At 36.6% G+C, this 23,794-nt stretch overlaps 1 protein-coding gene across 1 annotated transcript in view; it reads left to right on the forward strand.

The window, feature by feature from the left end:
- The window catches only part of MYO16 (myosin XVI), a gene marked incomplete at both ends in the record, with an annotated part of 315,156 nt that overhangs the window by 215,008 nt on the left and 76,354 nt on the right, over nucleotides 1-23,794 (forward strand). Inside the window, 4 exon segments of the mRNA XM_082305019.1 lie at nucleotides 5,623-5,698; nucleotides 8,412-8,587; nucleotides 13,001-13,081; nucleotides 13,332-13,537. Coding sequence (XP_082161145.1) covers nucleotides 5,623-5,698; nucleotides 8,412-8,587; nucleotides 13,001-13,081; nucleotides 13,332-13,537 — 539 coding nt within the window.

Here is a 23,794-nt window from a genome sequence, read left to right on the forward strand (position 1 = left end):
ATACAGATGTGTCCATGCAGTTTTAAAGACCTCTAACATGTTCATACCTTAACATTTTGTGTCAGGGCACTCATAGGAAAATTATCTTTTCTTTTCAAGAAAAATCAAGTCTTTTTGATTTATTGTAGTCATGCATTGTCAGGTACCACCCATTCCCTTATGTTTTATGCTCAGTAGCTTTTCCTAGGACTACACATGCCATATTATTGATCCAAGCCTAATGAGCCTTACACCATTCCAGAAAAAGTACTGAGAGAAAAAGAGAAGAGATAACAGGTCAGAGGTGAAAAAAAGAAAGCATGAGGTCGAAGTGAGATGAAGAAGGCACATGAGAAGAGGCTCAGAGTAATGTGTAAGGGAAAAAAAAAAGCAAAGAATTTGGAATCCATACTTGATTTTCTGGTGGAAGCAATATTTTAAGAAAATCTGTATGTATGATATCATTCTGAGAGACCTTTGATTTTTTCTTATTTCCTTCACTGTTTTGGAATGAAGAGAGTGGAATAAAAGAGGAAAACAATATGCACAAGTAAGCTTCTGCACGTAGAACAAGTCAACACAGGGGTGAGGTTTTTCAGTGGAAGCTGAGAGAGAATACTCTATTACACAAATGTGACAGAATGATGCTGTGGAAGAAAGAAAACAACTTTTTCTTCATTTCTCTTGAATTTTAGTATTATGCCTGCACAACACTAAATCTGCCTTTTTCTGCATGAGCAATATGATTCAGTTGTTAACTATATGAACACATGCTTAGCAAAGGCCAGTGTGAACATTAGTACTTTATCATATCAAGTATTTCACTTTATTGCCCAGTTTTAATTTTGCAGCTGAACAGAATCCTACAGTGCCTTGATACATTCTAAGTCTCTTCTAAGAGCTATTTAATATCTTGGTGTCTGAGTGCTATAAGACAAAAAGCTTATCTGTTCTGTTCAGGCAGAAGGTAGAAAAGAATGATTTAGGTTTTGTATGACTAAAAAAAAAATCCTAGCAGAAGGCTTTATCTGAAGGTTGTTTAACACATTTCCCTGAACACTGGCAGTCTGATCTCTTCTGGAAAAATTCTGCTCATCTGGGGCATTGCTTTGTTTCTGATGCCTAACATGAATGTGGGTATTCTCAGCTGCTTCTCACGGAGACTGTCTGCCTGGCAGCACCGTGAGAGGAGAGGCACGCCAGTTCCACGCTGCACACTGCAAGCTTGCCTTCAGGAAGCGAAGTGTTTCATGGGTGCAGTTGATCAGTGCATCTGACCATCAGCTGAAACTGTGCTAAGAATGTGTAATACTTAATTTCTAGGTATTTTTATTGATAACATTAACATTTACATTGTAGGCTTTCATGTAATGAAGGGCTTCACATGAATTATATCTCTGAACTGTTAGCCGTACTGGTAGTCATGATTTTTGAAGAATAACATTCCATCAACAAACTTTCTTGAGGACTCAAAGTTCTTTTTTTTAATTTCATGGAATAATTAACATATCAATAAGTAAATCAGAAACATATTGTCTTAGCACAATGCCCAGAGATACAGCTTTACCTAATAGTGGTATTTAACATACGGGTGTTTGAGATAATGAGCTATTTGCCCCATTGTTCATGTAATCTGAATAATAGGTTGTCATAATCTAAGCTTTCTGCGGTTTAAATTTATACTTGAATTTACAAATCAGATAAGCCCCTTGTCGGTGTTTGCCTTGCCACTGTTTTGACTTACAGTACTGTAATAAACCGATCAGACCTAAAGACCAACTTCTTTTCTCTATAAACCAGTGCACATAATGTCCTTTAAGTGCTGATCAATGTCTGTTCCATTTCTCAGCTATGTGCATTTCAAAAATACCTCTCAGCTGTCAGCTCACCTTTACCAAGGCAGTCTTCTCTGAAATGCCTTATATATCCCAGGCAGACTCTGAAACTGAACCTCTAAATCAAAAGACAAAAGGAGATGGATTAATCAATACGGATGCTTTCATTTTCTCTATTTTTTCCCCAGGCTGAATCCCCAGACATAACAATCAAATCAGTCTAGTCTAAGCTATACCGAGGCCTATAAAGGTTACTGGACAAAGATTCTCTTCTTCACGCAGACAAGAGAGTTGTGTTTTTTATCCCTTTCTCTCTCTCTTTCTTTCTTTAAGTAGACTTGATTTTGGACTTTCACTTACAGGAGGAAATAATAGAACACTTCCCCCCACCCTCCTATTTTGTTTCTAAATATCTGCTGGTTTCAATATGCTACTAATTCTATCACAGTGTTAGAATAAGACTTTACAGACTATATAAAATCATTTACTTCACTCATTGCTTAAGAAGATTTGTTTTGGGAGGATGAGAAGCCCAGTGATCCTAAAAAAAATGTTACATTCAAACATTTAAATGATATCACTCACATTTAATTATTGCTTCAAATCAACCTTAACATTCCAGGTGGCATTTTCGTAGCTTGTTTTAGGGTTCCTGCTGGATCTGCCATTAACCATGAGTGCTTTTGGCCTATCACAAGATATGAAAACTATTTACAAAGAAGAGTATTTGACGGAATTGATGAAAACTATGTGTAAAAGTGGCCCTGTTGATAAAGTATTTTGGGAAATCCAATAAACTTTGATAAAGTTCCATACCAAAGTCAGATGTTATGTGGGGGGATACTTCAGTTCAGAAGAGAAGATGTACAATGGAGTGGGATGAGGACAATTAATGAAGCGAACAGGCAGGAGTATGTAAGAAGATAAGAGAAACGTGCAATTCCCAAAGTAGCTCTGTGCACATTTGCTGTGTGAGCCTCCTGTTTTCTGGGTGTTGTTTTTTTACCTCTTATTTGTATCTGCTAGTTCTCATGATATTAATACCAGCTATGCCAACCTAAATGACCAGAAAACAGATTCAAAACAAATAAAATCAAGTATTTTTTTCACATAGCTAGTAACTAGTGAAGCTCCTTCCCACAGAGTGTTATAGATGCCGAAAATGTTAATGACTTCTAGAAACAGAGACTGAAGGAGGAAATGTCAGTCAAGAGATATTAAACCTAAAGATGAGATACAGCCTGCGTCAAGAGCTCCCTCATGGGCAGAGCCCTGGAAGCTGAGAGGGAAACTCGTGGGAGGCAGAGTGCAAGTATTCCTCAATATTTTTCCTGAAATATCCAGGGCTAGATGAATATTTGACCTGCTCCACTACCACTGTGCTTAGGTTCATCTCTCTTCCATTCTGAACTTAAATCAAGAAGGAAAGCAAAGCCAATCCCTTTCTTGCTTTAGTCTGTTTTAATGAAATAAAATGCAGTGTGGAACTGCACAGTATTGTCTTTTTTAATAAAAATAGTTCAACTAGTTCAGATGATAGTATCTAAAGATCTTTTTTCCTTTGGTTAACACAGACACGTAGGTTTACAGACTGTCTACCCCAAAGAGTTTATCATGTAAAAGAAGACAGAGCAAACAGCTGCAATAAATAGAAGTGAGAATAAGGAGTATGTTTTATAACACTGGAACCATGATCTAAGCAAGTGTACATTTCCTGACTGAATCATATAATATTTGTTTGGTTTTTGTCTCCTCAGAATAACTATCCACTGTGCTTGAGTGCCAATCAGTGCAGAGTTTTGGCCAGGTTTACTTTAGAAACCCAGTGGAAGAAAACTGGGGGAAATGTATGTGCTTTAGGCAAACTGCTATGTGAGTTGGCATCGCTGATGAGGTCAGGATTAAATTAACAAAATTGGCAGCTTGAAGAGGACTTCTTTCTTTTTCTCTTTTGTGGGACTGACAATGAATATGGAACCCTTGAGTGCCATTTCATTGAGTCAGTTTTCATGTCTTTAGGCAGTGAATTAATTTACCAAGTCTATGGGAAAACTGTTAGACAGTTAGCAATTTCTTCATAAAAAGGAATCCTGCTAACTTTTATGTATTTAATGTGATGTGAGAGATGTCTTATGAATATAGTTCTAGAAGTTGGTGATGTATTATAACCAGCACCAGTACTCCCTGTTTCAATCTAGGCACTTAATTATAATATAGTATCTCCCACTGCTATACTTACCTACTCTTCCCACCAATACTAACTCTCTTCTTCTAATTTAGTCAAAGCCTAAGACACTCAATTAGGAACTGGCATTATGGATTTGTCGAATAAGTTCTGTTAATTATCTTTTATGGACCAGTATGGTAGAACATTTACTTTAAGTACACTAAAAGCATTTAATAGTATACTTAAATTATTCTAATAGTTTGCTAACTATGTTGTATGTTCTTAGGAGATGCAATTAGAGAATTATATAACATTGCATCTGTCATGGAAAAGAACGTAATTCTATTGTTATACCTTTTCTATGTCAGATGCCATACTAATTACATCATTTGACAATTACTAACTATAACAGATTATACACATCCAAGTCATGTAATCTCTTTCGTGAGTAAGATAGCATTACATAATTGTCAAATGACCCAATGGAAAACAAAATTAATGCACTGATTAGTATTGCTAATCTTAATTATGTATTTACAGCTTTATTAAATATACAGGGACAAAATTCCCCCAAATATCTAAGGGGCTTAGGATATAGATCCAATAAAAAACTTAAAAAAGGCTTTAGATAGAAATATGGTCCCAAGGTAAATAAAACCAAACTGTATTCTAAGAAGTTCCCATTAAGTGTCTGACTAATCCTGGAGGTGCTATAATCTATAATTTTCATCCTTTTTAACTTAAAAATTCCCTTTGGGTTCTGCTAACATGTAAGCCAGAGCTGTTTATATCTAAAGCCTGTATATTAAGTAGTTGTTTGTCTTCCATCCCCATAAAAAATATAAACACAGCCCCCCTCCCCCCACCCAGGCTCAGTGACTGCTTTTTTGTCTTAGTGCTGCTTTTCTGTACAGTGTCTCCTGGGATGGGCTCAATGTTAAAACAGCCACTTGGTCATATTTCCTCATGTTGGATGTACCCTCAGGAACTCTGGCTAGAGCCTTGCGTTTTGCTCACTTCTCAGAGTGCCCACCACATGTGTTAGAGTTTATCTGCAGTCAGATGACAGACGGAGCACCACTCCAACTGTCTGTTCTTGAAATTACAACATCAGGCAACTAAGGTGATCCAAAATCTTTATGTGCATAGTTTTTAGAAAGGTAAATGGGATTTGTACCTAACCTATAGACTGAACTTGCTTCCAAAGGACATATAAATGGCTGGAACTTGTCTTGAGTGTGAGCTGGGACTCAGATTGCTCCATGAGTGTTTTGTCATGGTCAGTGACGGTTTCCCGTTGACAAGACCTGTGATCTGGGAGCGACTCACTCATCCTACAGGGAAAGTGATGCTTAGGTCACTGTCTTCTGCTCAACACTACACTTCTGTTTCAAAGTCTTGCATTGTGGAAATGTTTTAGAATCAGTCTGATGAAATTTCTGTATACTTGCAGAGACGCACAATGTTCAACAATCAGTTCTTTTGGTTAGTATTGTTGCACTAAGAAAGGAACAAACAACACTACCTGGTGCCAGCCTTCAAACGTTGAGTGGAAAAAAAACATAGCTTCATTTCTACTGCTGTAAAATTTTTAAAAGATGTATTGGTCATTACTAATGATGTCATAATATTTTGTTATAGGTTACTTACGAAATTGCTGGTGCGATAGAAAAAAATAAAGATTCCCTGTCACAAAATCTCGTATTTGTGATGAAAAGTAAGTACATGTTTTGTGGTTGCTGTTGTTGTTAGAAATCAAGACATTATGATTTGACTAATTTTCATTTTCGTTTTAAGAGAAATTTATATATATTTTATTTCCAGTAAAAAAAAATCACCCTCATCTTTTTGAAGTATGTACACATTGTTTGAAATTTGCTCTAATTTAGGAAGATTTTAGAATTTATGAACATAAAGCATCTTCATCATGTGATGTGATGTAAAGAACAAGAAGATACAGTGTGATAGATAAGTATGACTTAAAGAAATCATTGACTATTAATTAAAACAAAAATAAACCCCAGAAAATAGGGGAAGGAAATAAGGCTCCCAGAATCATAGAGACTGCAGTGGGATGTGCTTCACTGCTTCAGTACCTTTCTAAAAGCAGGAACTTGTGGGCGTTCTTATGTTTTCCAGTGAATAGATACAAATGTCCATTGAAATACAAAATTAAATACCTTTCCACGTGCATATTATATAATTATGCCTAACAGTAATGCATCCCGATTTTTTAATTAATGATTCATAATTAGATTATTAAAAACCTCTATCATTTACCCTTTCTGTGAAGAAAACCAAAACATTTTCCTCAGGGAAATGTCAGTGTATCCTGAAATGATATTCGTCTTTTTTCCAATCTCTGCAGAGTCTTTTACTTAATATATTATATTTCTTTCCACAGAAACAGAGGTCTTTTGGAGGTCATATTTGTCTTCCAAATCAGGCCTGCTGTTACAATGTATTGGTTTTTAGCAATTTACTGTGAAATTAGCTAAACTCCCTATAAAATTATTGATGCATTTTAAAGGCAAACAGTGTACATTAAGGATGAAGAAAGAAATGGAAGAACTGATCTTGAATATAATCCTGTTGATTATAGTTTTAGAGACATTCCAGTTCTCACTACTTGGAATTTACGTGATAATCTGCCAAAGAGTAGAAGAGGGTATGGCAACTTCCAGTATGTTGTACAAGAGAGCGCATTCTTCCATTCTCTCACATAGTCTCCTTTTGCACTTTCACTGCTATTTTGTGTAATCAGCTATGCAACTGTTAAAAGGGAAGAATGGAGGATTGTATTGGATATGAAATGTTTGATATGCTGAGAGTGAGTGTATATATAGTTAAGAAGTCAAAATAGTAACAATTATAAATAATGGAAAAATTCTGAAGGCAGAATATTTACAAGCATGTAAGTCATTTAAGGGCTATGTTCCTTCTTTTTTAAGTAAGTGACTTAGGCTTAAAACCTATTGATTGTCAGTGATATATTTCCTTTAGGGTCAGTTTTGTAAATTGTGCTTCCTTTGAATTTCATTAATTTCATTCCTTAATCAAAACTTTTAAATATTCTAACAACATTAAAGTCATTTACATGTGTGTGTGAGAATGTGGAACATACCTGTCTGACAAACAAATCAGGAGAGATTATTGGCATAGGTTTTATCTGTTTTAATTTAAAGGACGTAATTTTAATGCCTTTCCTAATGCTACTTATTACATTTATCCATATTTTTAAAATATGGAGGCTTACTCTGTCCGCTGATTGTGCTGGACTTGTTTCAATTATCTGCTTTACTATGTTCCTCATAATTTTATTATTCCTGTTAAGTAAGGAACAGTAATCTCCACAGAAAAAGGGAAACGTGTCTATTGCTTTTAAGCATCTAGTACATATATCTTTAGACAACTAATAAAGAGCAAACTAAGGATTTCTACCTGCTATGCTAAAATTAGTGGCATTATTTATTATGCTTATCCCATTCATCTTTTTGGTTTTTTTTCTTTGTTTTATTCACATGATGGGTGTGATCATAATGCCAGTTTGTTAGTTCTTAAGAAAAAAAAAAAAAAAAATTAAGAATGGTTAAGGATGTATCACACAATAGGTTTTTGATACTTATTGGTGCTGTGGCAGTACAAACAGCATATAATTCCCATGTTCATCTTAAAAAGCCCATGGCCATAATCTCATAAAGGATAACTTGACTGAAATCAGTATAAAGTATCCTATCTGTCTTAAAATTCAGATTTTTGTTTTTAAAAACACATCTTGGAAGTGTATTTGTTTTGTAATAATTATCACCACTGCATCAAACATATGTATGGCATTGTCTTTTTTCTGTAAATGTTTGTAAGTGTGGTCTTGATGTAGAGAAATGTGAACCCAGCTTGCTACAGTTCTGTCCTTCACCTTGCCTTTTTTTTTCCCGTCCCTTCCCATATTGAGTTTTATATAATTCTTTTTCTTTGGTGCGGTAAGTGTCTATAATTTATTTCTGCCAAGTGCCTTGATCATTTCTAAATACTGTGTGTTAGGTAAATGTTGTGCAGAATGCATCTCTCATATTGCTTTAATAGATGGATAAATTGGGAGCCTGTAATGGAACAAAATTCGGAGGTGATTATCACATAAGTAATTAAATTTAGACAGATCACAGTCTGAAAGTTTTGTTTCCTGCCCTGTTTTGTTCAGCACAGGACCTGAATATGTTTTAAAATTGTGTTACTGATGGCTGACATCCTTAGATATTGAATGCTCTTTGATAACTAACATAATATAATAATTTATTGGCTTGTCCTCTTGTTTTAATTTTACTTATTTAATTCTGTCTCCTACAGTATGTCTTTTTACTTCCAAATACAATATATATAATTTTCTAACCTGTATTTTATCTTCATGCATTAATTTCTTCTTTTTTTCCCAGCCAGTGAAAATGTAGTCATCAATCAATTGTTCCAGTCCAAGCTGACACAAACTGGATCACTTGTTCCTCCATATCATTCCCTTAAAATCAAAGGGTGTAAAGCAGCTTTGCTGAATAGAAAAACATCAGTAGCCTGTGCAAGTGGAGAAGCAAAGAAATATATTGAGCTCAGCAAGGTAAGAATTTAGGACTCTTTCTGCTCTTTGCTCCTTGAAGATTTTTCTCAGCTACTTTGTAATTTCTGAAAGCTCCTTGTTATCTGCTTCATTCTCTGTAGTCATTAAACTATTAAAACAATCTAGTACTTAATATCAACACTAAAGGAACAGTGAGAACTAACAGGTTATAATTTACTAACACTAATAATGCTAGTTCAAGAACCTCTTTCTTGGATTCTCTGAGCAGGAGGTTGGGCTAGATGATGAGGTGCCTTCAAGCCTGAATCATTCCATGATTTTGTGGTTCCAGGGCTTAGCAGTAGATGCAGTATTACTGATTTTTGGCTGTGTAGGAACACTTCTTTGTTTTGTCTCCTTGGCTGACTTTATGGCGAATAGTTAATTAAGACATAGGAAATGCAAAAATAAAACCTGAATGTCTTTATTGTGTTAACCCAAGAAGACCTCTGGTTTGCAAAAGATAGTTTGTGTGTTTTTGTATGAAGATCAACCCTGTACCTTTTGGAAAACTTTGTTATTTTAAATCGTCACTTGCATGTAAATTTTCCCAGTCAATTTGAAATCAAATCAAACTCTCCCCATTTCTGAACTTGTCTCTTTTTCTGCTAGCTAAGTCAGCCAAAAAAGTTTAAAAAAAAAAGATAAGGAGGAGAGGGGAAACTTGGGAGGCTATCAGAAAATTAATTGTTCATGTCATGTGGAACATCTCTCTTTTGATGAGAAATAACATGATTTGCTGAGTCCATTCTTGACAGAGCTTTGGAATTCCTCCTTCTTCTAGGAAAGAAGCAAGCAGTTCTCACAATACATCAGCTGCCTCACCAGGCTTTTTGAATCTTATGACTCTATTTTTGGCTTACAGCTGCATAAAATTAATTCTGTCATGGGATTAAGGAGGCAGCTCTCATGTGTCATTGTGGAAGGCTTTGTGCAAGTACATCCATAGAATAGCAATGGGAGTTTCCTTATAGCTCCCCTTCTGATAGTAGCATCATTCCTGTCTACTGTTCTTGTCAGTAATCCCAGTGGAAAAACTTAAGTTGAAGTGAATGGTGTTGGTTTAAGGCTATATTTAGCAAACAGCTGAGACATCACAAGGTGCCTTTAGGTGCCTTGCCACTATAGTAACAGCTTCCTAGAGGAAGCTTCCTAAGGCTGTGAAAAAGATCCTAGTCCCATACATGGAAGGAAGTATGAAAAGTATGTCTAAATTAGAAGCCTAACCAAGCCAGGGGGAAACACCACACAGCTGGGATCTCTGAAACTATGAGGTTTTTGACCAGTCGAGAATAGCTTTTAACCTGGAGTTACTCTCTTGAGAGACAGAAGACATATTCAAATTCCTTTGGGAGGCATGATAAAATAAGTCAGAAATTCCAGATTCAGTGAGAATGCTCTAAACTTTTAGGTATTAGATGGAAGGTGGGAAGAACTTCATCCTTCATCTGCCCACAGAGACAAGGATGGCTTGGCTTCTCAAAGGTAGGCTTTGAGAAGAGCTGCGCAGGTGAGACAGAACACCCCTTAGTTTGTAGATACTAAGTTGGCCTAATCTGAGCAAGGTACTGTGCTGCCCTGCAGGATGGAAGCAGAACTTTAGGTATCTAAGTTGTTCCAGTGGCAAAAACCAGACACGTGTTATTTTGGAATAGGCACCTGATGCAGGAGCTGGAAGTTGGTAAGTGCTTAAATTATTTTGTGGATCAAGCCCACATCTATAACTGTGCTGTCCCAAATAATTTCTTTTCTTTTCCAGTATAGCCTTGAAAATCCACTGTGATGGGCTGGAATAATGTTGGTTTTGTTGTTTTGTTCTTGTTGTTGTAATTGGAAATGCAATGTAGGGGTCATTTTCTTATCAGCTTAGAATTAAAATGACACTGCATTTCTATTGGAGTTTATCGTAAGGGTAAAGGCAATAAAGAGAAAAAAAGGGGGGGGGCATTCCTTTTGTATCTGAAATTTGAGTTATAACATACATCATACTGTAAGCAGTGAGAAACGCAAAATGGAAGGTATTCATGTTGCTTTGTATGGGTAGTCATCTAGACTCCACCATATCCAAGGAAGAGAAGTAGACACTTTCAGAGGTCAGATAGGAGTTTGTTGTGATTCCCCTCCCCTTTCAGCTTGTCATCTACAGTCCTAGCTACTTGCTAGGTTATGTGATTATAGATTTCTCTGTGTATGGCCTCTATCTACCTGTTTACCTTTCTATAAATAACTCTTCCCTTAATTTTGAGCATGCTGCCGCAGGTAAGGATGGTCTACCTCTTCGAACTCACCACTCTGCTTGTAGTAGGGTCCAAGAGAACAGTGTATCCATCCTAAAATAGACATGAACAGATCTAATAGCTGGCCAGAATTTTGGAGCACATAAAGAGTCATAGGAATTTGGGAATGCCAGCTCAAGTCTCTGTGACTTACGAAGACTGTGTCCCATTTTCAAATAAAATAAACGTATCTTCATTGATACTCACAACTCTCTTTTGCTCACACCAGCTCTTGCTACCTTGTTTTTCTGTAATCTTTTCCTAGTGCATACTTTGGCCCCGTTGCCTTCCCCTTGCTTCCTTTGGAAGAGTCAGTGGGTTTCAGAGTTCATACAGCAGAAGTCTAGTCACATGAATGCACATCACTAACAGAAGGCTTTTCTTTCTGTTGACTTTACATTGTTTCTCTTTATGAACACTTTCCTTCGTTGTCTGTTAGTTGAAGAACTCATCTATTGCAAAGCTTTCGGTATGTCGTCTGGTTAAAGCTTTAAAATATTCTGCTGGTAAAGAGAAATTTTTTAGAAGGAGGTTTTAGCTTCCTAACAGACATTACAAAGTTACATATATGTATTTTTTTCTGTAGATTAGAGGTACAAGATTTTCCAACGTAAAGCTATATATTAGAGGGTAATAGAGAAGTACAGCTTTGGTGATGTAGCCCATAGTTGAAGATGTCCAAGTTTGGAGAGTTTGAATTAAATTTATTTTTTGTCTTTGCCTTGTTTCCTTTCTTTTGTCTCCCTTGTTCTGAACCAAACACTTCCTTCCCATGGGAAGAAGTATGTAACACAGGACAGCAGGCAGGAACTTTAGCATCCCAAGCATTGTTCCTGGCTCTTCCACTAACTCAGGAAATGGTCTTGAACTAGTGACTTAATCTGTTGGGAGGAAGGGGTGAATGCATTATCTGTCAAGTGAAGAAAACTCTATTTTAGTTATATTCCTCAATTGTTTTGTAAATTTTAGCTGAGAAGTGTTATTGGCATGCTAGCGGTTCTTTTTATGAGAAGACCTGGAGCAAGCAGATCTCTTTTACTTTTCTGTTTTGAGGTTGGGGATTAATTTGCCTTTAAAATCTTATTGCACCCTAGTAAGTGAGATTTGAAATAAGAAGGAGCTCCAAAGTTTAGCATAGTGAGTAAAGAATTGCTTGCACTGCAATATTTTTAATGGAGTTTGGCTTGAGTGGGCCAAGCTGAGGAAATGTACACTTTTTTGATGCAACTGGAAAAAGACCCGAGTAGACCAGAACATGCTGATTTGATAGAAAGGGAGTTTTACAGGGTAACTGGCCTGAAGAAAGGCAATGAAAAAAAGTCAGAGATGAAAAGGCTGTCATTGATACAGAGGTTTGAATCTAAGAGCTGGGCCAAATCCTGGAATGCAATAATTTTGCCAGCCTTCCTATAGAAAGTATAACAAAAAAACTCTAATTTCTGGGACCACTTTTAGGATGATCATTGCCATTTTAGTCTCAGAGATAGGAAGCAGAACAGCAAAAAATACCTTTTTTCCCCACTCCCAACTCTGATGTATAGGATAACATTGGTTCTATTGAGATATGAAGTTATTGATAATTTATGTCTATAATGGGTGAAAATGGGTTAAAAAAAGAAAAGAAAAAAAGGTTAATTGCATTCACTTGTGCAGCAAGAAAAGAGAAGGGTTTTTTTAATATTAATAACATTGTTTTGCCTTCAAGATTTTTTTAATGATCTGTGCTTACGTTTACTCACTTAAGTATTTGTCAAAAAGATATAAGGAACCTTTTCAGAGAGTTACAGAATTATGCTACTTATAGGCAGACTGTATGGGATACTAACTGCACAAGTCTTGCTTCTGCAATAGACTTCCAGATCATATTGCTTTGCCCGGTTATTTGGAAAAGGTATTTTATCTTTCCAATGGTATACAGCTGCTTTTGAAATTAAAACTTTCTTGCCAGTTATGGCTCTGCAGATACTTGAGGATATTTATCCACTTTCCCAATTCTTTCTGAAATTCATATCATTGTCTATGACATAGTATTTGTATAAATGTTTGCCTTTGTTAGTAAATTGTGTAACAATGAACATGAAAGTTTACTGCCCATCTGGAGATAAAGGTATTGTGTGTGTGCTTTTCTCCCCCACAGCTGTTGAAAAAGAAAGGAACATCCTCATTTCTTCAGAGACTGGAACGCGGGGGCCCAACCACTGTGGCAATACAGCTCAGGGTTAGTGAACATCTTCTGGACAGAAATTTACAAAAAAAAAGAAAAAGAAAACAAAAACATTTTAAAGGTAGGATAAGTCTCTACAGATTGCAATGGAAGAAAGAAAAATCATATGCTTGAGAAAGCCACTTGCATGACCAAGTAAAACCTTTTGAGGAAATGTAAAAAAGTTAGGCAGAGCATACATGTTGAGCAATTGCCTTTGCTGCATGCACAATAATGATTGATAACTGATTTTTTTTCCCCACAGAAATCACTCACAGATATTATTGGGAAGCTGCAGAACTGCACGCCACATTCTGTTCATTGTATAAAGCCTAATAACTCCAAGCTGCCAGATACTTTTGACAATTTTTATGTGTCTGCTCAACTGCAGTACATTGGTGTCCTAGACATGGTCAAAATCATACGACATGGATATCCAATACGTCTCTCTTTCACAGACTTCTTGTCAAGGTAAATTCTTTTAAGTTTCATAAAAACTTTTCCTAACCTACAGTACAAAGCCTTCTGTCATGCTCTGGTAGTGTTTGCAGTGTTGTTTTGCGGATGAGCCTTTCAGACTTCCTTCAGAGAAAAATCATGTCTGCCAGCAAGGAGTGTATGCTTGTTATTTTTTAATTGAAGGAATCATGAACTTTATGGGAATATATTTGTAAAGATCATCAGCAAAATGTATTCAATTTAAAAAATGTAACTTCATTAAATAGTTACATTTTTATAATTTATGCTATTTATATAATTTATAAAATACAAAATATTGCATGTTCTCTCCAAGTAATTAAAAAGCAGAAGGAGAAATAGTCTAATTTTTCAGGTTTATAAGTGTAGGTGTCATGGGTTCAGTATTTGTGTTTCATATGCTAGGATTTGTTTCTGGATGGTGATGAGTTATTAATGCTCATACCACAACTCCATTTTTATTATTGTTGTTAGAAATGTGTGAAATTTTTAATTAATGTGAAAAGACAAAAAGATATATCACTGCTTCTGGCTGAAGGCAAGCTCTTTCCCCCCATCCCCAATTCAGTTTGCGGGTTTTGATTCACTTACATTCTCAAATGCTTCAGCAAAGAGCACCTCTTGTCCAAGAGATGTTCACTTAGCAGCCTCATGCGCTCAACACATGTTTCTCCTCTCTGCATGTTCTACTCCTTGACTGATATATCGAGCAGTCATGATCTGGCCTATGTACTATTTTACTTCTGAAAAGCATGGGAATATCAGCTGCTTACACACATCTAAACTTTCACTTGCCTTCTCGGAAAAAGTAGTGGATGTTAAATTACTGCTTGGACAGGATCATATTCTCTCTGGCAATTCTGTAAATATTCAAAAAGTGCAGGAGTATAGTTTATAATCCCATGTGTTTCAAAAGTAAGCCATCTCTGTCCTACCACAATATTCATCCTACAGCATGAATCCAGAAGTGCAGGCTGGTTTAGGAGAAGATGCAGATAATGGGAGATTTGGAAAAGCAGGCTGCTTTCATATTCAGAGATGGTAGGGGCAACCTCTATATAGCTATTTCTATATTACTGAATTGAACACTTCAAGGGACTATTACATGGGCACAAAACCACAATCATTTCTACTGTTAAATCCTTACAATGGTTTCTGGCAGGGATTTGGTCCTTGCCACCCAGCTTTTCTCACTGCAATTCCCAAATACAGGTTGGGGGTTAGCACAGGCCTGGGACCATTCCTGGAGGGCAGTGTGGAGGTAGCTGCTCTCTTTTGGAGGGTAAAAGAGAGTAACCACATGTACAGAGATTATTTTATTCAGTTGGCTTCAGTGACAGAGTACAGTCCCATGCGTGTTCACTCTAACAGTATAGGCATGAGTCTGGCATGTTGTCTTTTTTGGAGAAACTTTATTTCAAACTATCACTAAAAGAATGTTTGAAGATTCAAATATAATTTCAGTCTTTGTCCTCCACTCCTTCAAGTATATCCCAAAGACAAATTTTTACCTGAAAGTCTAGAAGACATCTGGTGTCTCAAAATAAATATTTATTTGCAGTAATGATAGTAAAACAAGAATAGCAAGAAAACCAAACAATATGATACCAGCAACATTTATGCTATTATTTTGAAGTGTTCTAGTTTTGTTACTGTCCATCTTTATCCCTTTTCCTCCACAATAAATTATCTTTATAGGTTGTTTGTAGTTGAGCCCCTGTATTTTTACCTATTTGCACCAGGTCCTAATAATTGTATTATTATACATAAAATGAACGATCAGTGGTGGGGCTAGCATGGTGTCACTGAAAATGAAGTCCATTTTATAATATTCCCTGTGAATATATATTGAACCTACTCAGAAGTTAGCAATAATCACTCTGCATACGTCTCTTGGCACTACTGATTTTTAGATTTGTGTACAAAGAGGAACACAGAGCAAGAAACCGTCAGTGTTGTAAGGCTTTTTACAGCAGCCATTCCTGTCACACAGGCCAAAGCTTATCTTACTTTGAACAGCAGAACACGCTAATTCTCCACTTTACTCACAATGACCAGTTAACCTTCATATTCACATTCAGTGTATTTGGATAAATCTTTTCATTTCAAATAGTGCAAGCATGTGGCTGTTTGTTCTGTTAGTGGCTGAAAAGTACAAAATTTTTAAGCAGAAGTGATAGTATTAGATTGCAGCTCAAAAGTACCATCAATTCTTAATGCTGTATTTTTTTAGCCAATAGGCTACAGGTAAGAAGGAATAAAGAATTATTGAATTCAGATATTATGAGCTACCATTTCAAAAAGTCTTCTAAAAAACTGTCACTTGTACTACATCTCTATATTGCCTCAGTGACCGGACAGGATGGTTTTGAAAACCAGATAATTAGTTTTGGCGATGTTCTTGTAAACTGGATTTGCTTTGTTGGCTGTTCAGGCTAATGCTGATCTTGTCCTGCTATTCATTGATTGGAATGAGAAATGATTTTGTCACCTTTCCATGTATGCTTATAGACCTGAGGTTGATAGACTCTCACCTTTCAATTTTTTATTTCCTTTGGTGTCAAACTGGTATTTCTAGTGTTCTAATACTTGGGAAAATAGTATCTTCTCTATTTCTGCAATTACTTTTCCTCCATTGTGGCTCTTCTACTTCTTTTGCATGGTTCAGAATGGTCTGGGCTTTCCAGCCCCTAGGTGGGCAGCAATGGTTGCACTGGTAGCATTCGGGCAGACTTTGAGCACAGGCACTGAACTACGGAGTGCGATGGCTTTCCAAGAGCTGCTTCTTGCAGAAGAGTCAGGATGCTGCAGAAGAGTGTAAACCTCTGTCTCTGAGGTACTGGCTATTATTCTTCAAGTTGCAAAAGAGAGAAAATAATGACATCAACTTAAATTTTACTTAGGGTCCCTCAATCCCAAACCAATACAAATACCATACAGACAGGTAAAATATAAAAAAATCTTAATTATGACAAGTAGTGATGACAACAGGCCACAATGATACTGGTGTGTATGTGAACAGACTCCATTCTGAGCTATCCTGGAACCAAGAAGAGAAAAAAAAAAAAAAAAAAACAGGAAAACTATTGCTCTAGATAGAGATGGATAGTTAGAGGCTTAGTTAAAACCTCACAATTAAGGAAGGATCATGAGCAAGAGTAGGATCTGAAAGGCAATGAAGGCTTGCTGATTACCTTCGAGTACAGAAACGTTCTGTGGTATTATCACATCTGCAAGGAGCCATCATACTCAGAAGCCCAGGGATAAAATACAGCTCTATCACAGTGAATGAGGGTGATGTTCTTTTATTTTCGTTTTTTTTTTTTTTTTTTGTAGACAATAAGTGTATTTGTTTAACATTATATTGATTATACTGAGGGGAGCAGAAAAATCAGGAAACAAAACACAGGGAATGATAAAGGAATTGTTCTTTATTCACTGTAGGAAGCTGTAAACAAGTGAATGCTCTTACCAAGTGCTCTTACTGGGCTGAAAAATTTAGCCTCCCCATGGCTTGCCCCAAGGGGCAAAGGAATTACTCCCCATTACTCTGGGGAGAAAGACCTTGACAGCTGACAACAGAAAAACACAGAGGGAGAAAGAAAAAATAGACAGTTTCCGTCTCTTAACTCAATGATGGATGCACCTGAGAATAATTAAATTTGCCCACACCTTCATTTTTTCTTGTATATTTTGCAAGAATTGGAAATATAAGTCGTTTTTGCTTTATTCTGTCATGCTCTGCTGTGTCCTTGTTTGTCAATACTAACTACTAGTAAGGACTCTCGATTTTCATGCAGATTTTCTCTTTTGAAGAGAAAGTTTTCCTCTCCATTTGAGTCATGCTAACTAGCAATTTGACTGTGTGGCCGCAAAGCGGGAAAAATAGGCCTACAGATGTAAAACACAAGATATCCTGCTGTCCTGTTATAGTTGATAAGTGTGACCTATGAACTATCAATCCAGGAATGACAAGATGTAGAGGTAGCAAAATGTATCCCCAGATGGGTGCCTGTGAGAGGTTTGCCCATAACTGTAAGCTTTTCACCTTCAGTTTGTGTCTTGGAGTCCTTCTGATGGGCTGAGTTTCAGTGAATGCAGCTGTGTGGTTCACAGCTTGGCTTAGCTCAGCTGCAAAGTGTTGTATAGTAGTGATGCAAGGAAATCTCATTTTTGTAGACCTGAATGTACTATGCAGTTCTCCTGGGCTTACCTGCCTTGGGAAGTAAATGATATTAACGGTAGATCTGAAAGCACTGTGCAAAATCAAAGAGAAATTGTGGCCTGGATCCCAACTTGAATTCCCAAAAGACAGTGAATTGCTACCCTCCTTTACCCTCCCTGCAGGTTTCATGCATTTACTTTTACAGTCTTCCTTATCATAGAGCTAATGTGGTCAGAGTTAAAAAAATTAATTAATGAAAAAATTAAAATCCTTTTTTTTTGCTGGCTAATAAAAAGACAGAATGTTTGAATTAGAGGCCTTTGTGGTGAAGGGATAGAATATCAGAAAACCTGGATATTCTATCAGTAATACAGACAGTACCGTTGCTTTCTTAATTGGATGAATTTGAATAAATTTCTATTAATATCTAATTAGGGATTAATATGACTGGTATCTAGCATATATTTATGAGTCACATTTGAACTCTTACAATGACTGAAGAAGACAGCAGCTAAGGAAAGGTCATATTTGCAAGAACACTTCTTCCTGGGCTACAAAGATTAATCATTATTTCTATTGCTGTCCTTTTTGGATTTACTGGTTCTGCTTCTGTATTATCAAAGTAAAAGTTGACAGCTGCTAGGTGAACCCCTCAATCACTGAAGTTCGTTGATCAGAAGAGAAATATTGTGGAAATTCTGGTTCTTAAGTGGAAGCTGTGACAGTTACTGTCAATGAATATATAATAAAAATGGGAATTAATAAGGTCAGATGCTATTAAATGCTGTAAAAACAGGCAGAACCAATATAATTATGAAATGATATACGGATTTCAGCGGATTTGCCAACTCCAGCTGCAGTGTTTCTGCTGAATTTGCCTGCAGTGTTGGCTCAATTTCTAAAGCTCTTTGAGTAGAGAGACAGAAATCAGTTTTTACTTTATCTTTAAAATAGAAAGCCTTGAGTAACATGCATTTTAGACTCCTGGAAAAGTTAACCCATATATTTTGCATTAACATCTTCAGAATCATTCTCTGTGGGCTAGATTTTGAAATTCTAGTTTTACTTTTAAGTCAAGGCAGTGGTACAAACAATGTTGTGAAGAATTCAAAGTTTCCAATTTGCAGCCCAAATTGTACACATAGGTAAAGTATCCTCAAATATCCTTTTCCTGGAAGAAAAAAAACAGTAAAATAACGATGGAATTAGGAACTGTCTGCAGATGGCTGTTTCTTTGCAGCATTTAGCATTTTAATATCTTATTTTAAATGAGGATAATTCCACCCAAGGTACATAAAGAACTCTTTAGTGGGAACGTAGTAATTTGTTATGTGTTTGGTATTCGGTGCAATGGCAAAAAAGTATCACTGTGTGCTCTATTACCAGTGTAGAACAATAGGGCTCAGAAACTCTCTGGGGCACAAACAGAGCCTGGTTGTACAAGCTTAATATCTAGAACCTAATCTCTTTGCATCAATTAATAAAATGGATCCTGGCTGACTTTCGTGTCATTCACCTCACTTGGTGCTCAAGGAAGACATGTAAAAGCCATTTGGAATATAAATTTTTAAAAATAATGATAGTGATCAAGGACCCATCTAGAGTAATGAGGTGAGCTTATATTTCTTGCTCAGTGAAGTACAAAAGAATACAGCTGTTCAGGCATGTTCAGGTGAAAACGAGGCAGTAAGATGCTCTGTTTCACTCATTCTGAACAATTTTATTTTGGTACCATCCTCCTCTACAAACACTCCTCTACCTTTAGTGTTTTGTACATTGAATTAAAAATTAAAATTAATTTTTCCTCTCTCTTTCTTCTTTAATGTGGTTTACAAAGTTGCTGAACTGTACCCAGTGCTTTGCTCTGCCTGCATTTTAGTTTCCTTGTTCAAGGAAGAATTTATGAACTACTGCCTTAGAGACTGGGATTCACACGTCACACATATCTTTTGTGTCTGGGACACTGCTTAGCAATGGAGACTGCAAGGTCCAGTTGCACAGGTCCTGAAATAAGACATCTGTGTTAGCCTTCCCTGCCATTTGCAGCAAACCTTCATGGCTGTTGGACCTCAGGATAACCTCGGTGGATTATGTGAACCGATAAGCGAATTGAGCCTTTCACTTAGCTGATGAGAATTGCAGGATTTCTATGAGAAAAAACATGTTGTTCAGAAAGCCCAAATAGTTGCCTGCTAGCATGCTATTCCTTGTCTTTATTTCTGCACTTTTTGAGTGTTTCTTGGAATTTCATTACTGTCTCTCAGATTTCTAGACCGTCTTTTCTGGGTTTAACTCTTTCAATTCAGTCTTGTGTTTTCCATCATGGAGCTCCCATCCTGCCTTCTGTTGCTGCTCCAGGAACAGCAGAGAAAATTTCATATGGTGAAGGAGAACATGAAGGCTGTATGTAGAGACATCTCTCAACAGTGTTGCAAGAAGAGATAAGTCACTAGAATGTTATGATTTACCATTTCCAATTCTCTTTAAAAATGGCTTAAATTGTATCAATCTAGTCTTTAGTTTTACCTCTGCGTAGGCAGACATGCAGCTTAGATTATAAGTAGTTGTTTGAGTTAACCGGTAAGACAGTGTCATGTGCAGGTTTGGAGGTACAGTATTAGGCCTCCATCTTTTTCTTCTTCTTCCTCTTCCTCTTCTGCTTCCCCCTTCTTCCCCTCTTCTTCTCCTTCTCCCTCCTTCTTCTTTTCATTGACTAACTTTATTCTCCTCCATGGACAGAATATGTTAAAATATGTAAATTACACCATGTAAGCTGTATGGAGTCAATTAAAAACAAAAAATCTCTAAGATTTTAATGTTTTGAAAATAGAATGTTAAAAAGAGTTAACATTCGGATTTTTTTTTTTTTATTTTAAAGTAACTTAAAAGGTGGCAAAACATCCATTTTAATAGGAAATATTAGGAAGGAAGATATGGAACACAATGATAATGGATTCTTATGATAATCATAGCAGTGAGGGTGAAAAAAGTATGTTCGAAGCATATTTTAATTACAGGTTTTCCTCTGATTTCAGTATGAAGTTCTTCTTAGATGAAATTCTTCTTAGAAGTTACACTTAACTGCAGATCCTGAAATCCTGCAGTTCTATTCAGGGCAGCAGTCACTGATACTGAAATGCTCTAATAGTGGACTTTAGGTCAAAAATGGCTTCAGAGCACTTAATTGTTACTAACTCATCCAGACAATTGACTTTGCTTGGAGATCATTCTGAAGAGACACCTTTTTTCTCAGGCAGGAAAGTTTATGTTCATGCTAATAGCATGGCTTTGTCAAGTAATGTCTGTCCTTCTACAACTGCCATAAAGCCATTATTAATAACTATTGTAAGGTTTTGATCAAATTTGTACTATCAGCTGACACTGTATTGCACAGATGTGTTGTTTGTGTTTGTGGATCTTGTGTGGGACTCATCATCATGGCATATCTGAACTCCCTTTGTCCAGAAGCTTTTTGGTGTTAATTTTTTCTTCTCTCTGTCTTTCCTCTCTCTTTTTTACCTCTTGAAAGAAGGGAAGTTATAATATTTTATAATATATCATTTGTGAATTAAAAAGGTGCAGCAAAACATTTCAGAGTCTCCTGAGCAAGTTAGGCAGGGCATTAGTGAGAATGATGTACTGAGTAGATTGCAAAGTGATAGGTCATCGCACTGTCCCTTTTAGCTTTATTGTCTGCTATACAATAATATCATCAGTCTTCTCATAGCGCACTGCATTGATAGGTGCCATGATACCTTAAATCCTTGCAAGGAGAGCAAGACATAATCTGATTGGTGTTAAAAAGCAATATTCCATTAAAGTAGATGTAATGATATCAATTTATACTAAATGGCAATCTCGACATTGTGCTGTTTGTTGCTTCAGACCTAGAGCTGGAAGTGATATTTCTGATTGAGGGTAATCATTTTTGTTTGTCTTTCTTTTAGAATGCAGGAAAAGGTGAGTAAATGAAGTATTTTGAAGTCATCAGTTTTGAGGGCATCTTAAACACAAATTCAGAAACATGGTAATGACTAATTTCCTGTGAAGAATGAAGGTCATCCACAAAGTTTAAAACCGTGATTTTTAAGATGACTATGTCTTTGGTAGTTTTGGTAATCATCACATTGTATAAAGAAGTGTTGTGGGTTAACCCCAGTGGGCAGCTCAGCCCCACGCAACAACTCACTCACTCCTCCGCAGTGGGGTGCGGGAGAGAATCAGACAGGCAAAAAACTCATGGGTTGAGATAAAGACAGTTTAATAGGGAAAACAAAAACTGCATGAGCAACCAAAGAAAAATAAGATTCATTCTCTACTTCCCATCATCAGGCAGGTGTTTAGCCATTTCCAGGAAAGCAGGGCTCCATCACATGTAATGGTTACTTGGGAAGACAGACGCCATCACGCCCAATGTCCCCTCTTCCTTCTTCTTCCCCCAGCTTTTTTTTTTTATCCCTTGCCAACGTCTCTGATAGCGGGGCCCAGTTTGGAATAATTTACAGCAGTCTCAGAATTATTCTAAATTACTAATCCTTTGTGAAAACTTGCTGATGTAGGAGATTATTATGCTTTAAGGGATGGCCAGAACCCAGAGCGCACTGACATTCTCCCTGGTGAGACACATATATTAGAATTGGTGTACATCACCTGGGGAGTTGCCTAGTTGTAAGCAGGTGTTTGGGACTATCTTAGAGGCTATAGGCCGTTTGACATGTATTTATACAATGTGATAGTACAGTGATAGTATCTGGCCTATTCATATTATGAACAAACTAAATAGCCCTATATGGTACAAATAGACTAAATGTAGATAGAATATTCTGTTTTACCCCCATTAGGTGTTTCTTTGTAGCTGTTTGGTTTATTTTCTCCATTTTTCCCCTTAGGTCCTCTTTAATACTCAAAAGACAAGAAATATACTAGATAACTTTAGATGCCTATGGTGGCTCAACTAATTAGCCTGGACTTGATTTATAGTGCAGAAAGAAAAATGGCCATTTTTAGGATATGGTTCAACTGACTTATTTTACATTTATCTATTTTTGCAGGTATTTCACAGTCTCAGTCTAGCTCCCATCTATGGCAAGGAACAGAGTTAATGGTTTGTAACAAGCTCCAACAAAAAACAGAGAACAACGTTTTAGAGCTGAAACAGAAGCAGCTTTTGAAGTCATACCATGCTATCATCAGTTCTCTAGCCCTCAGAATAAGTAGTATCGTACATGCAAAATATCAGTCCTTATGTTACATGTCACAGAGTTGGACTGTGGGAATGATCAAGCTGCTGGTGTTTCTGGGGCTTACCGACAGTGCACAAACAAGTATAAGAGAAAATAAAGTTTCTTTTTTGATTGGAGTTTTCAGTGGCAAATCAGACATCTAGCTTTATTCTATATTTAGAAGGCAAAAATAAACATCAGCATTGTTTGCTGGGCATCTTCTGAGTTTTATAATGCAACCCTCGTTTGCTAAAGCGATTATAAATGGGTGTAAACTCTTGTGTCACTCCACTGAAGTCCATTCAATTATTCATGTCTGTCATGTACTTAGAATTCTGCAGGATCGACATGAAAAGGGGTCCCTCGAGCACGGAGATGTAATTAGGTAATAAAATACAAGGAAATAAAGTAATTATAAATAATAAAATACAAGATGGCATGGTCATTTTTAACATTTTAACATTTAGCCAGTTCCTAACTTCCAAATTTCCACACTTTGGTGTGCAATCTGAATAATATTCCAGCATTATTTATATTACATTTAGTATAGAATGTATAAAACTTACTTAGTTAGTGGAGCTTCTTAGAGGGAGGTTATTGTTTTGTGCAATAGAGGATGTCCTGGCTTTTAGGCTGTTTCAAAGAGAATCTCAAGGTATTGTTCTCCCTCAACTACTATGGGTATGTGAGGTATTTTTCTGCCCTTTTTTCTTCTGCTTTTTTTTTCCTAGCTAGGTTCATTTTCTTAGGCAATGATAAGTCTATTGGGCACAAACAAACATAATTCTGGCTGAACAGTTTCAGCAGTTCCAGTGGTTTTCTTTATTTTAACTTAAGGAAGGATCTGTGAAATTTTAAAACGTT

The sequence above is a fragment of the Platalea leucorodia genome (genome assembly GCF_965183815.1).
Source record: "Platalea leucorodia genome assembly, chromosome: 2".
NCBI classification, from domain to species: Eukaryota; Metazoa; Chordata; class Aves; order Pelecaniformes; family Threskiornithidae; genus Platalea; species Platalea leucorodia.